Source organism: Procambarus clarkii, chromosome 79 (genome assembly GCF_040958095.1).
Source record: "Procambarus clarkii isolate CNS0578487 chromosome 79, FALCON_Pclarkii_2.0, whole genome shotgun sequence".
In the NCBI taxonomy this organism is placed as follows: domain Eukaryota; kingdom Metazoa; phylum Arthropoda; class Malacostraca; order Decapoda; family Cambaridae; genus Procambarus; species Procambarus clarkii.
In genome coordinates, this window is record NC_091228.1 from 16,123,341 (window position 1) to 16,139,447 (window position 16,107).

At 41.6% G+C, this 16,107-nt stretch overlaps 1 protein-coding gene across 1 annotated transcript in view; it reads left to right on the forward strand.

Moving 5' to 3' along the window:
* LOC123764555 (angiopoietin-1) overlaps positions 1-16,107 on the forward strand; it is a 131,642-nt gene that overhangs the window by 37,389 nt on the left and 78,146 nt on the right. Inside the window, exon 6 of the mRNA XM_045752539.2 lies at positions 4,897-5,013. Within this exon, the coding sequence (XP_045608495.2) occupies positions 4,897-5,013 (117 nt within the window). The remainder of the gene's footprint in view (positions 1-4,896; positions 5,014-16,107) is intronic.

Genomic DNA, 16,107 nt, shown 5'->3' on the forward strand with positions numbered 1-16,107 from the left:
CTGTAACATGTGTGTTAATTGCTGTAACAAGTTTGTTGACTACTAGGCTGCGAGCAGCCGCGTCTAACAGCCTGGTTGATCAGTCCAGCAACCAGGAGGCCTGGTCGACGACCGGGCCGCGGGGACACTAAGCCCCGGAAGCACCTCAAGGTAGCCTCAAGGTAGCCTACTGTAACACGTGTGTTAACAACTATAACAAGTGTGTTGACTACTGTAAGAAGTGTGTTAACTACTGTAAGAAGTGTGTTGATTACTGTAACAAGTGTGTTAACTACTGTAACAAGTGTGTTAACTATTGTAACACGTGTGTGTTAACATTTGTAACAGTTTGTTGACTACTGTAACAAGTGTGTTAACTACTGTAACAAGTGTGTTAACTTCTGTAACAAATGTGTTAACTACTGTAACAAGTGTGTTGACAACTTTAACAAGTGTGTTAACTACTGTAACAAGTGTGTTGACAACTTTAACAAGTGTGTTAACTACTGTAACAAGTGTGTGTATTACTGTAACAAGTGAGTTGATTCTTGTAACAAGTGTGTTAACTACTGTAAGAAGTGTGTTAACTACTGTAAGAAATGTGTAACTACTGTAACAAGTGTGTATTAACTACTGTAACAAGTGTGTTAACTACTGTAACAAGTGTGTTAACTCTTGTAACAAGTGAGTTGATTCGTGTAACAAGTGTGTTAAGGGGGCGTCAGAGGATTATAGATGAAAGTTGTTCAATGTCAACCAATATTAATTTTCTAGTTGTATATGAAAAGTGCTGAAATTGACCCAAGTTTCAGTACTGCAGCGTAAATAGAAAGGGAGTTTTTTTTTTCAACGTTTTTTACACATTTTCAAGTCCACACTTCAGAAAACACGTTTCAGATATAATTATTCTGTGACACTTTTCTGACACATTAGCATATAATAAAGGATTTGGGACTTTAGAATTTCCAAAACATCTTTAGTTTTCCTAATACAAATGTTTAGAGTTCCCCAAAATTTTTTTACAAATATGGCATGTTTATTGTTATTATAAAATCAATAAATGAACTTAGAGAAAAATTAAAGCCCCACAATGTAGAGACATGCCCTCCACATATACTGTGTAAGTTTCATGTTTCATGAAAAAAAAATGAAAAAAAAAAATATTGAAAAAAAAAGAAAAAAAATCCTTTTTTTTTCTTAAATTTTTTTCCAATTAAACTAATTATAATATTTGTTTAATATATATGCTATTGTGATAGCAAAGAGTCGTAGCTATGATTTCAGTTGACACTTTTGATTGATAATCGATTTTGACCATTTTTGCATAATTTGCACAACTACTTCAATATTTTTTTTCTCCCTTCCTATTTATGCTACGGTGCTGAGACTTGGGCCAGATGAAACTCTTTTCATGTAGGACTTGTCAAAAAAGTTTGATGGAAATCGGACGAGTTTTCATTTTTGCATTTTTGGACCCAGATGCCAACCAGACGCCCCCTTAACTACTGTAAGAAATGTGTAACTTCTGTAACAAGTGTGTATTAACTACTGTAACAAGTGTGTCGACTACTGAAACAAGTTTGTTAACTACTGTAACAAATGTGTTGACTACTGTAACAAGTGTGTTGACTATAATAACAGGTGTGTTAACTACTGTAACAAGTGTGTTGACTACTGTAACAAGTGTGTTACCTACTGTAACAAGTGCATTGATTACTGTAACAAGTGTGTTGATTCTTGTAACAAGTGTGTTGATTCTTGTGACAAGTGTGTTAGCTACTGTAACAAGTGTGTTGACTACTGTAACAAGTGTGTTAACTACTGTAACAAGTGTGTTGACAACTGTAACAAGTGTGTTAACTACTGTAACAAGTGTGTGTATTACTGTAACAAGTGTGTGTATTACTGTAACAAGTGTGTTAACTACTGTAACAAGTGTGTGTATTACTGTAACAAGTGTGTTAACTACTGTAACAAGTGTGTTAACTACTGTAACAAGTGTGTTAACTACTGTAACAAGTGCGTGTTGAATACTGTAACAAGTGTGTTGATTTTTTTAGGAAGTGTGTTAACTACTGTTGTTGTAAATTACCAACACTTAATTAGTAACATTCAGATCCTTAAGAAACTATTCTTGTACTGAGTAATTTAATTTACTAAATCTACTAACAGATAGATTTGTAATATTGAGTTTAATTTGTTAAGGCGTAATATCGTCTCATTTCCCATAAATTCTAGTCAGGTGTTGCATCAGCCCACATGACTGAAGGGAAAATATTTACATTCACGAGAATTGCATTTAGTTCTCCTTATTTTAACATTCTTTGTTAAGAAACATCATTTAATAGTTTTATTGTCACAAATATATTCAGTGAATTTAAAGCCGATTATCTATTTATATTCGATTAAACAATATAGTTTAATAGCTGGTAATAATTCATACAGTTACGACCTGTTACTTCAGAGCATTCCCATATGACTGAATTTCTATCCAGCACTCTCTTCTACTGACCAGCGTTCATTTTAATTATTAAGAAACGAGAATTTATATATATTGTCAAGTAAGACAAATTAAATCTCTATAAATTCTGATACTCCTGTGTTCCTTTAACTCGGGAAATTAAATAAATCATAAACAATATTTAGCGCGTCTCAACACGACTGTGCATGCGCGAGCGACCCGAGGAGGAAGGGGAAGACTTGGAGAGTGACGCCATGACCAGGGAGAGTGTCTGGAAGCTGGTCGTATCATCGTCTTAATTAATATCAAGGCATCCGTACATCTACAGGCGCCATCACGACGCAACACCTTCATCATCTCACAGACACCGTGTCCGGCAAACCAGTTTGTTCTTACTGTATTTTTTGTGGCCGCATATAATAAGTTAGATAGTACGGTTTATCGTCATAACGCGTACCTTTTAAAACAAACCCCGTAATTCCCCTTATCTCCCCACATTACGTTTTATGATTACGTGAGGAACTATATATTCTCAAATAGATTTTACATGTGAATCGTCTTTCAACTGGAGTACAAGCGTAAGAGAGACGATAACTTCCACAACGATCACGTGTTCCCAGAGTAGCCTGCTGAAACAAGTTTACGGTCACGAGTTTACGAGTTAACACGACGCATGCTACTATTCCTACCAACAACTAAGTTGTCTAGACCTTTATTTGTAGATAGCCTTTTATTAGTAGTATTAAGTATTGATATATGAATGTCACATGCCTGCTTATTATTTATATACGTGATTAATGAATAAATGTGCATTAAGATCTCATTACTTTATTATTTGGAGTGCATTTACTTCTCTTTACAAATTAACCCCCCCCCCCTCCAAGTGTGTGGATGGATTTGGCTCAATAGTTTACAGTAAACTATAGTTCATGATTATAGATTAAGAGATTTCAGTTACACTTTATATAGGAAAACCATAAGCACTGATTCTCTAATTTATTTTATTTTCATAAGAATGGTCCTCTGAATTATATATTAGATTTATTATCATTATTCAGGAGCCATATTTCCCCAGAACTGAAACAAGTTTGTTGATGCTTGTAACAAGTATGTTAACTACTGTAGTAAGTGTGTTGACTACTGTTACAAGTGTTTTGACTACTGTAACAATTGTGTTAACTACTGTAACAAGTGTTGACTACTGGAATAAGTGTGTGTTGCCTACTGTAACAAATGTGTTAACTGCTGTTACAAGTGTGATGACTACTGTAACAAGTGTGTGTCGACTAATGTAGCTTGTATGTTAAGTACTGTAACAAGTATGTTCACTACTGTAACAAGTGTGTAGACCGCTTAAAAAGTGTGTTAACTACTGTAATAAGTTTGTTGGTTATTGTAACAAGTGTGTTGACTACTGTAACAAGTGTATTAATGCTGTAGCAAATGTGTTAACTACTGTAACAAGTGTGTTGACTACTGTAACAAGTGTGTTAACTACTGTAACAAGTGTGTTGACTACTGTAACAAGTGTGTTAACTACTGTAACAAGTGTGTTAACTACTGTAACAAGTGTGTTAACTACTATAACAAGTGTGTTAACTACTGTAACAAGTGTGTTAACTACTATAACAAGTGGTGACTCCTATAACATGTGTGTATTGACTACTGTAACAAATGTGTTAACAACTGAATCCCTCGACTGTTTCAAGCGAGGGTTGGACATGTATGTGAGTGGGATTGGGTGGATATAAATATGAGCTGCCTCGTATGGGCCAATAGGCCTTCTGCAGTTACCTTTGTTCTTATGGTCTTATGTTCCTAACTGTAATAAGTGTTTGTTGACTACTATAGCATGTGTGTTACCTAATGTAGCAAGTGTATTAACTACCTTAACAAGTGTGTTAACTACTTTAACAAGTGTGGTAATTATTGTAACAAGTGAGTTAACTACTGTAACAAGTGTAACTACTGTAACAAGTGTGTTAACTACTGTAACAAGTGGGTTGACTGCTGTAACAAGTGGGTTGACTACTGTAATAAGTGTGTTAACTGTTGTAACAAATGTGTTAACTACTGTAACTAGTGTGTGTTGACTACTATAAAAACTGTGTTAACTACTGTAACAAGTGTGTATTGACTACTGTAACAAGTGTGTGTTGATTCCTATAACATGTGTGTGTTGACTACTGTAACAAGTGTGTTTTGACTCCCATAACATGTGTGTGTGTACTCCCATAACGAGTGTGTGTTGTCTACTATAACGTGTGTGTGTTGACTACTGTAAGAAGTGTGTTAACTACTGTAACAAGTGTGTTAACTACTGTAACAAGTGGTGACTGCCATAACATGTGTGTTGACTACCGTAACAAGTGTGTTGACTCTAATAACAAGTGTGTGTTGACCACTGTAACAAGTGTGTGTTCATTACTGTAACAAGTGTGTGTTGACATCCCCAGGCGGGTGGACGGTATTCCTCCAGCGGAACAAGGGATCACCCACATGGGTGGAGTTCGCAAGAGACTGGCAGGGTTACAAGCATGGCTTCGGTAGTGCCTCAACTGAGTACTGGTTAGGTAAGTGGAAATACAACAACTACCTTACACACTTACTCACATACACAAATATACTCTCTTTCTCACACTAAAACTCATTTATTCAATCATATTCTCATCCTCATTCAGTCCAACCACTTGGGCTGGACGGCAGAGCGATGGTCTCGCTTCATGCAGGTCGGCGATCAATCCCCGACCGTCCAAGTGATTGGACAACATTCCTTCTCTCCCCGGCCCATCCCAAATCCTTATCCTGATCCCGTCCCAGTGCTATATAGTCGTCATGGCCTGGCGCTTTCCCGACAATTCCCTTCCCTTCCCTTCATCCTCATTCACACACTCGTTCACACACTCAGTCAAATCACTCTCTTGTTCACTCTCAGTCACACTCACTCTCTTGTTCACTCTCCGTCACACTCATTCTCTTGTTCACACTCAGTTACACACTTATTCCCTGACTAACACTTCCTAATACACTAACTCATCTCAATTAAAATTGTTAATGATAAGGAGAGTAACAGTTTATTTTCCTATAACTAGGTGGACAGAAGTACATTATCACTTGGAGCAGAGAAACGGTGCTATTGTACCATCTGTAGCGAGTGACGGAGCTTATATTACCATTCTTAGACAGGGACGGGGCTTACATTGCCATTCTTAGACAGGGACGGGGTCTCTATTGCCATCCTAAGACAGGGACGGGGCTTACATTGCCATTCTTAGACAGGGACGGGGGTCTCTATTACCAGCCTTAGACAGAGACGGGGTATATATTATCATATATACAACTTTAGAACACTTTCCCACCAGGAGACTCGAACCCTAGCCAGCACAGAAGCCTTCCAGCAACTGGCATAACAGGTACGCCTTAACCCTCTCCACCACCTGCTCAGACCCTTAAAAGAGATGGTAATTTCGGAGTATTTAAATACCACAAAGATCACCACCTCCCAAGAGCACTAGAGCAAGTGAAGGGTCATTTAGACGTTAATTTCATCAAGTCCCTGTTAATATGGGAAGACACATTATCATATATATATATATATATATATATATATATATATATATATATATATATATATATATATATATATATATATATATATATATATATATATTTTTTTTTTTTTTTTTTTTTTTTTTTTTTATAACCTAGAAGGGGTACCACCTCTGGTGCAAATGTAGGGACCCATAGCCTCGGAGAAGAAAATAAAGAGTACTCAGAGAAGACCTTGTGGATCCTCACTGAACACTTTGATATTTTCTTCTCCTACCACCCCTATTCTTTTGTTAAGTGTGTATATTTATCTAACTTTATTTGAAAATGTCATTACACAAAAAAAGTTACAATATTGATTACATACAGGGTACAAGGCTGCTTGTCACAAGTTGAATAGCTCCTCCAGCTCCTCAGATGGCGGGCAGGAACCATGGATGCAGTGAGCATTTCCTCTCTGGATTGCCACACTAAGGTGCTGAAAAAGAAAACTGGCAGCTCTGGGGTCTCTTGTTGTTTCGATTAGCTTAGACCCCAACTCCTTTAAAAAGCTAGCAGCACTTTTACCCCAGGCACCAAGTGTCTCTGAGGCAATGGGGACAAAATTGTAGTGGTGCTCAAGGTCTCTGTATTTACGTGACTTGGCCGCTTCCCGGTGATTGGCAGCTCCTCCTGCTTGTGTAGCACTGAAGTCAACATAGGTACTGGCCAAAGTTGAAACGCAAGTGTAGTCCCACACCAACTGTCTACCATTCTTCCAGGGGTTCACCGTAATTCCGTCTGGGCGACCGACAGGCTCATCAGAGTTGCGGGACATTAGGTAACGGGGCTCTCTCTCTGCTGGACAACCGGCTGTGGTAAGGCTCCTCTTAATAATGTCATTAACCTCGCCGTGTCTTGCATGCCATCCTCCCGTCCTTTGGCAAAGAAGGCCATGCCGTCCGTATCTGTCGGCCTCTGCCTCGCCGCAAATACACCTGTATTCGGTGTGGATTGGGGCAGCTAGGCGGAGAGCCACGGCAATTCGGAGGGCCTGCGGTGTGAGACGGGTGCCGGTTGCTGACATTGGAGTTGCTAATAGGAAATCACCTGCATGGGGAGCTGCTACAGCTCTAAGTCGGGCAGTGTCATGTGGTGTCGTCGCAGCTTCTAGCAAAGTTGCAGCTTCTTGGTCGGCAATGGGGCGATCCCAGCTGGATTGCTTATGGGCTTCAGAAGGCGGTGGTTGGGGTGCTGGTCCTGCGAGAGAGACCCATTTGGTTGTGCAGTCTGTGAAGCTGGGATCATGCACCCCTGCCTGTTGAACTAGGTGCTCAGGTAGGATTTCCTTCACCAGGTTGTCAGACCCCACTGAAGAGGACAGGAATGCTGGTACAGCAATTTGTGTTGCTGTGCGCACGCCAAGGCCCCCGAGTCTGACAGGAAGGGAGGCCTGTTTCCACTGTGAGTCGCTGAGGGAAAGATTGAGGGCTTTTTCTAGTGTTGATTTCAGCAAGCTGTCATACTCTTCTAATTTAATATTGTTGAAAGATGGCGAACATCTTAGAAAGTAGGTCAGCCTGGGAAGGGACAAGCATCTGGTGATGAGGTAAAGTGCATCATGAGCATCGATGTCTTCAATCCTCTCGTTCATCCTCTTCAGGTCAGTGATCTTCTTACCAAGGACCCCGTCGATGGCATTCCTTCCAAGAGGAGCACCTAGGAGTGTGCTGTCCTCAGGGTTGGTTGTATGAATGTCAGGCAAAACAACCTTTATTTGCTCTATTATGTGCTGGTTGGTGGAGGTTATTTCGCACTTGGAAGGGTTCAGGGTGAGGCCTAGGCTTGCTCCTTGCTCCTGGATTATTCTTATGTCGTCCAAGAGTGAGGCTGGGGAGCCGGCTAGAGTACCATCATCCAAAAACCAAATGTTGAGCTCACTGGACAGGTTATCGGTGACTTCCTTGATAACTAGGCAGAACAGAAAAGGAGCAAGGGGGTCACCTTGTTGGACACCTTCTTGTGATTCAATTTCATGTTCCCCAAAAAGCAGAGTTAGATTCTTGCTATAGCATGAGTTTACAAACGGGTAGAGGGAAGGAAAAAGGCGATGAACTGCACTGAGTACTGCATCCCTTCTAACCAGATTGAAAGCATTTTTGAAGTCCAGCTTTATCAGGGCTTTTTCATTCGTAATGTTGGCAATGTAGGCTCTAGCTGCATGAGCCGCTGCCTCACACCCTTGGGGAATGCCAAACCCAAGCTGTTTTGGCTTCAGCATGTCGGCTGCTGCCTGACTAACTGCTCTAGCAGCAGCCTTAGCGACGAGACGCCGGAGTGAATTGCCGACAGCTATCGGTCTGATTCCTCCATCTTTTTTCCTCAGGGCACAGAGGGTAGCGCCAAAAAAGAGAGGCCGTATGGTCTCTGGTATGTTGCCAGCTAGACATGTGTTGGCGAATCTAGTTAGTTCCACCAGGAGGCCCTGTGCAATGTCTCCCAGTGCAGGGTTGAGCATTTGTTTGATGTGGTTGGGTCGTAGTCCTGTGAACCCACCTGCTGATCCTGGTGGGAAGGATAAAGCTGCTTTGTGCACCATGGATTCGAGCACACACAGGGGTTCTGCTCTGGTGACACCGACTAGGGGAACACTGTCGTCACGAGGAGCTCTGGGTGGGTGTTTTTCCCTCAGGGCTTGTGCTGTATCGGCATCCCTGGTGGCAACTGTGTCTTCACAGGTGATGACTCTGATCGCCCCTATTGTGTTGCCTTCTTCTATTTTCTTGCTGACTGTTGCTCTGATTTTGGATGCCTCGGTTCTGCTGTTGATACCTTTCCTGCGGTGGGTGTTTTTGGCACGGGTGGGGAGGGGTGCCTGGTTGTCCTCTCTAGGAAAACTATTTATAGCCATAATGACCGAGGAAGCTAGTGATTTGTCTCTCCTTGCAGGGACAGCTAGGCATATGTTTCCAAACAGGAGAAGGTTGTGCCATGCTTGGATAGTTCCGGGGGAGTCATTGACCTTTTTCAAGAGGCTGGATAGTTTGGCTGCTGCCTGGGGCCGGGCAGCTTTGGGGATGTGCTGCAGGGTTCCAACCGATGTTGCTTTGATGGCTTCTAGTAGATTCTCAGTCGAAATGAAGCTGTTAGAGGTGTTTTCCCTGACTGCTGGAGTGGGGCCTTGATTGATACCCTCTTTGGGAGGGCGCCACATACCCGGACAATCGGTTCCGTTGTGAGCATGCTTGCGCACATCTCCGTTACGCTTGAGTCTCCACACCTTGTCACACACTTGGCATGTGCCATACCTGTCGTCGATTGATGGCTCCTCTTGGCTGAGAGAAGCCTGGCTGTCAGTCGTGACCTGCGACATCAGCGGGCGCTGGGTGGGCGCTGGGCGGGCGCTGGGTGGGCGCTGGGCGGGCGCTGGGCGGGCGCTGGGTGGGCGCTGGGCGGAAGTAGCGTGAGGGGGTGGACACAGGGAGGTAGCGGTCGCGGTTGGGGGTGGGGCAGGGGGAAGAGGGTGACTCTTGGGTTGGGTGACGGTACACACTGGCGGGTATGGGGAGGGGGTGGGTCAGAGGGGTGACACTAACACGTTTGTATAATCTCGTGATATATCACTGCACAATATAAACTGGTTCACTGTGGACTCGATGCACTTAAAACACGATACCAGTTTCCCGAGAGCCGAGGTATCTATTTTTCATTGATATTTTCATAAACACTTACACACTGGTCACCCCCCTCGACTGACCGCACAACAACACCCCATCCCCACCACCCCCCACCCCCCACCCCAACCACCAAAACCGAGGGAGCCCCTCAGGGCGCCCTTGTTGGCCCTCACTGCAGTTCAAACGATTCCACACTGCCAATCCACTTGTTTGATTGTTTTTGCTTGCGATAGTTCACCCTGGACACTTCCCGCCACTCTCACACCTTCCCAGGATGTTCACACTGCACACTGTTGAGTCTGGGCCCGGTGGGGTCAGGATGTCACAAGATAATGGCACATGGCCGGCAGAGCCTCCTCCCAGCGTCCGTTCCCTGTGGCGCCCACAGGGAATTATATATATATATATATATATATATATATATATATATATATATATATATATATATATATATATATATATATATATATATATATATATATATATATTTTATTAAATATGACCGAAAAAATAAGATTAATAATTCTAACACGAATTTTCTCAATCTTTCGTACATTATGCTTCACTGTTGGAGGTAAATCAAAAATCACTTCTCCAAAATTCATTTTTATTTCTAGTCTGACGCGACACGGGCAAGTTTCGTAAAACTTATTACATTTTCAAAGACTTCACAAATACACAACTGATTAGAACTTGCATTTCCCTGATTTTATATCTACTTTTGAGTGAGGTGGGAAGGGTGATGTGGCATTACATTTGAGTGAGGTGGGAAGGATGATGTGGCATTAGAGGATATTAATAGGGTATTAAAAGTATCAACACAAGACAGAACACGAAACAATGGATATTGAATAGAAGTGTTTGTAGAAAGCCTATTGGTCCATATTTCTTGATGCTTCTATATTGGAGCGGAGTCTTGAGGTGGGTAGAATATAGTTGTGCAATAATTGGCTGTTGATTGCTGGTGTTGACTTCTTGATGTGTAGTGCCTCGCAAACGTCAAGCCGCCTGCTATCGCTGTATCTATCGATGATTTCTGTGTTGTTTACTAGGATTTCTCTGGCGATGGTTTGGTTATGGGAAGAGATGATATGTTCCTTAATGGAGCCCTGTTGTTTATGCATCGTTAAACGCCTAGAAAGAGATGTTGTTGTCTTGCCTATATACTGGGTTTTTTGGAGCTTACAGTCCCCAAGTGGGCATTTGAAGGCATAGACGACGTTAGTCTCTTTTAAAGCGTTCTGTTTCGTGTCTGGAGAGTTTCTCATGAGTAGGCTGGCCGTCTTTCTGGTTTTATAGTAAATCGTCAGTTGTATCCTCTGATTTTTGTCTGTAGGGATAACGTTTCTATTAACAATATCTTTCAGGACCCTTTCCTCTGTTTTATGAGCTGTGGAAAAGAAGTTCCTGTAAAATAGTCTAATAGGGGGTATAGGTGTTGTGTTAGTTGTCTCTTCAGAGGTTGCATGGCTTTTCACTTTCCTTCTTATGATGTCTTCGATGAAACCATTGGAGAAGCCGTTATTGACTAGAACCTGCCTTACCCTACAGAGTTCTTCGTCGACTTGCTTCCATTCTGAGCTGTGGCTGAGAGCACGGTCGACGTATGCGTTAACAACACTCCTCTTGTACCTGTCAGGGCAGTCGCTGTTGGCATTTAGGCACATTCCTATGTTTGTTTCCTTTGTGTAGACTGCAGTGTGGAAACCTCCGCCCTTTTCCATGACTGTTACATCTAGAAAAGGCAGCTTCCCATCCTTTTCCGTCTCGTAAGTGAAACGCAGCACGGAACTCTGCTCAAATGCCTCCTTCAGCTCCTGCAGATGTCTGACATCAGGTACCTGTGTAAAAATGTCGTCAACATACCTGCAGTATATGGCCGGTTTCAAGTTCATGTCGACTAAGACTTTTTGCTCGATGGTACCCATGTAGAAGTTTGCAAACAGGACACCTAGGGGAGAACCCATAGCGACCCCATCTACTTGCTTATACATATGCCCATCCGGGCTCAAGAAGGGTGCCTCTTTAGTACAAGCTTGGAGTAGTTTCCTCAGAATACTTTCTGGCATGTCAAGAGGAGTACAGGCTGGATCACGATACACTCTGTCGGCTATCATTCCGATTGTCTCGTCCACAGGTACGTTGGTAATCGTACCTGATAATCGTTGGTATCAATCGGAATGATAGCCGACAGAGTGTATCGTGATCCAGCCTGTACTCCTCTTGACATGCCAGAAAGTATTCTGAGGAAACTACTCCAAGCTTGTACTAAAGAGGCACCCTTCTTGAGCCCGGATGGGCATATGTATAAGCAAGTAGATGGGGTCGCTATGGGTTCTCCCCTAGGTGTCCTGTTTGCAAACTTCTACATGGGTACCATCGAGCAAAAAGTCTTAGTCGACATGAACTTGAAACCGGCCATATACTGCAGGTATGTTGACGACATTTTTACACAGGTACCTGATGTCAGACATCTGCAGGAGCTGAAGGAGGCATTTGAGCAGAGTTCCGTGCTGCGTTTCACTTACGAGACGGAAAAGGATGGGAAGCTGCCTTTTCTAGATGTAACAGTCATGGAAAAGGGCGGAGGTTTCCACACTGCAGTCTACACAAAGGAAACAAACATAGGAATGTGCCTAAATGCCAACAGCGACTGCCCTGACAGGTACAAGAGGAGTGTTGTTAACGCATACGTCGACCGTGCTCTCAGCCACAGCTCAGAATGGAAGCAAGTCGACGAAGAACTCTGTAGGGTAAGGCAGGTTCTAGTCAATAACGGCTTCTCCAATGGTTTCATCGAAGACATCATAAGAAGGAAAGTGAAAAGCCATGCAACCTCTGAAGAGACAACTAACACAACACCTATACCCCCTATTAGACTATTTTACAGGAACTTCTTTTCCACAGCTCATAAAACAGAGGAAAGGGTCCTGAAAGATATTGTTAATAGAAACGTTATCCCTACAGACAAAAATCAGAGGATACAACTGACGATTTACTATAAAACCAGAAAAACGGCCAGCCTACTCATGAGAAACTCTCCAGACACGAAACAGAACGCTTTAAAAGAGACTAACGTCGTCTATGCCTTCAAATGCCCACTTGGGGACTGTAAGCTCCAAAAAACCCAGTATATAGGCAAGACAACAACATCTCTTTCTAGGCGTTTAACGATGCATAAACAACAGGGCTCCATTAAGGAACATATAATCTCTTCCCATAACCAAACCATCGCCAGAGAAATCCTAGTAAACAACACAGAAATCATCGATAGATACAGCGATAGCAGGCGGCTTGACGTTTGCGAGGCACTACACATCAAGAAGTCAACACCAGCAATCAACAGCCAATTATTGCACAACTATATTATACCCACCTCAAGACTCCGCTCCAATATAGAAGCATCAAGAAATATGGACCAATAGGCTTTCTACAAACACTTCTATTCAATATCCATTGTTTCGTGTTCTGTCTTGTGTTGATACTTTTAATACCCTATTAATATCCTCTAATGCCACATCATCCTTCCCACCTCACTCAAATGTAATGCCACATCACCCTTCCCACCTCACTCAAAAGTAGATATAAAATCAGGGAAATGCAAGTTCTAATCAGTTGTGTATTTGTGAAGTCTTTGAAAATGTAATAAGTTTTACGAAACGCGCCCGTGTCGCGTCAGACTAGAAATAAAAATGAATTTTGGAGAAGTGATTTTTGATTTACCTCCAACAGTGAAGCATAATGTACGAAAGATTGAGAAAATTCGTGTTAGAATTATTAATCTTACTTTTTCGGTCATATTTAATAAAATATGTATACAGGAAAGACTGCTACCAAAATATACTAATATATATATATATATACGAACAAGCCTGAATGGTCCCCAGGACTATATGCAACTGAAAACTCACACCCCCAGAAGTGACTTGAACCCATACTGCCAGGAGCAACGCAACTGGTATATACAGGAACGCCTTAATCCGCTTGACCATTACGACCGGACAAAAGGAAGTGATAGCCGAAGCTATTTGAACCACTTCCCCGCCAGCACTTGGATGGTAATCTTGGGCATAGCATTTTATCAAATCATCTCATTCTTTGGGGCACACGTGAGGAACACAAATGCGAACAAGCCTGAATGGTCCCCAGGACTATATGCAGCTGAAAACTCACACCTCAGAAGTGACTAGAACCCATACTGCCAGGAGCAACGCAACTAGTTCTACGACGTTGCTGAATAATTTTTTACGGAAAGTCGCTTATCGTTACTAAGCTTTGACTGCTTGATATTTCGTAACATGATAATTGGCTCGCTAATTTTTAATTGCAGTTCGTGTGGTGGTGGTATCCCTGGCAGTTCGAGTGAATTAAAAAATTCTGTTGGATAATTAACCGCTTCATCTGCTTCCACCACAGTGTCGACAGACTTGTATTTGACTGCCACGTTTCCGTTCCCAATTTCCAGAAATTGATGTGAGAATATCTCAGCTGATGGTTCGTTTTGCAGTTGGACACGCATATATGTAGTTAATTTTAACATCTTTACATGGCGCCACAAAGTAGATTATTTCAGGCAAGCATTTATTTCGTCCACTGGTGTCGATCGAGGAAATGTTTAGTAATGTTTGCAGGAAATCTCCTGCAAGCAATACTAATGCGTTCCCAAATGGTCTGATGTTTCCACGCAAATCTTGCAATGATCGATCAAGAGTCTCGAGCGATTTTTTTTGGGCCATTGTGCATTCATCCCAAACAATAAGTTTACATTTCTGCAATACTTTTCCTATGTTGGATGCTTTGGAAATGTTGCACGTGGGAGTTTCAATGAATTGCATGTTAAATGGCAATTTCAAAACCGAAGTAGCAGTTCTTCCACCTGGAAGCAATGTCGCAGCTATTCCGGATGATGCAAGAGCTAATGTTATGCCAATTTTGGATCGAAACGCTGCCAAAATCAATCTAATTGGATAGGTTTTACAGTTCCTCCTGACGCATCTTAGAAGATTTCTCCTAACATGTTATTGACATTTTGAATTATGTGATCGTAAATGCCGTTTTGCTCAAGCATTAGCTTAAGAATATTTGATTGCACATAAGATAACAGATCACCCATGTTGTAATTTTGATCAAGACGCAATTCTACATTGAACGAAGCAGCAGCAGATCAATTCCGTGATGGCATTCCCAATTGACTGAGAATTTTGTTCATGGTTTCTAAGCACAAATCTTCAATTATTATAAACGCTTTGTTGTAGATTACTGCTTTGAAATTCATGTTCATATATGAAATTTCCTTGCATATTCGACGGACAATATCTTCAGCCATGTGCGATTTGTTTCTCTCATACTCTGATGGAGATGAAGGAGAGCTGGTGGTCAATATGATTGCAAACAATGCACGAATTTGATTTGGATGTGACGTGTTGGACGTGTCATTAATGCATACATCCCAGTGTCGGTCGTTCTCCAATGAATTCAGAGCTTGAAATGCACTACAAAAAGTAGCATGTGTTACGCCGCTGACAAACCTCAATTGCTGGAAAGATGTTGGACCGGGGACGTTTACCAACAGCTTGTAAAGAAAGAAGCATTCATCCTGATTGGAATGCACGGTGTACAGTCTGCCTATCGTAGTTTATTTGAATATTCCAGCTTGTCCGTCGACTCGCTCTCCTCGTTTACGTCGTTCAAATGATTTTTTACTGGCTTTTCGTGTGTAATACGTAGGCACTTCCGAATACAGCAATGTTTTCGCAAACGCATCATTTTGACATAACGTGAAGGAAGCAGGTAACGTTGTTGTAGCCGATGGATTCATAGCTCTTTGTTGCACATTTACAGCTGTTAAATAAACGTGTTGTCCATTTTCTTGTTTTCAAAACAAAAACAGAAAATACTAACGAAATATTTCAATTCAAATGCCAATCAATCGACACAGCTCAATTTCACCGCCAATTGCACTGATAAATAAGAAGAACAGTTAAAAAAAACAGAATGAAAAACAATGAAAAATGAAACAAATTAGCTATACCCACGAAATGAACGGTATGGTAAACAACACAGCTCAATTCCAACGCAATGTCACACAAAATAACTAAATCAAAATGAAAGTAAATCAAAATCTATGAAAATTCAATATATCACTGCAATCACAAACATTGAAATTGAATCATAACATTTCTTGTATATCATAGCATTTTATCAAATCACCTCATTGTTTGGGGCAGAATGAAGTGATTTCTTTTCTCTTACATGCAACAGATGGCGCTGTTTTTTTAAAAATGCATGTTTTTATCTGTCACATTTGTGGCATCTAAATAGTAGGTATATCAAAACACTCAAGTATGCGAAAGGAACGCCATGTCAAAATTTCAAAGCAATCGGTGAAGAACTTTCAGAGATTACAGCGTGTGTTGCTCACACATCCTACAGATGGCACTTTTTTTTTTTCCTGTCACAGGG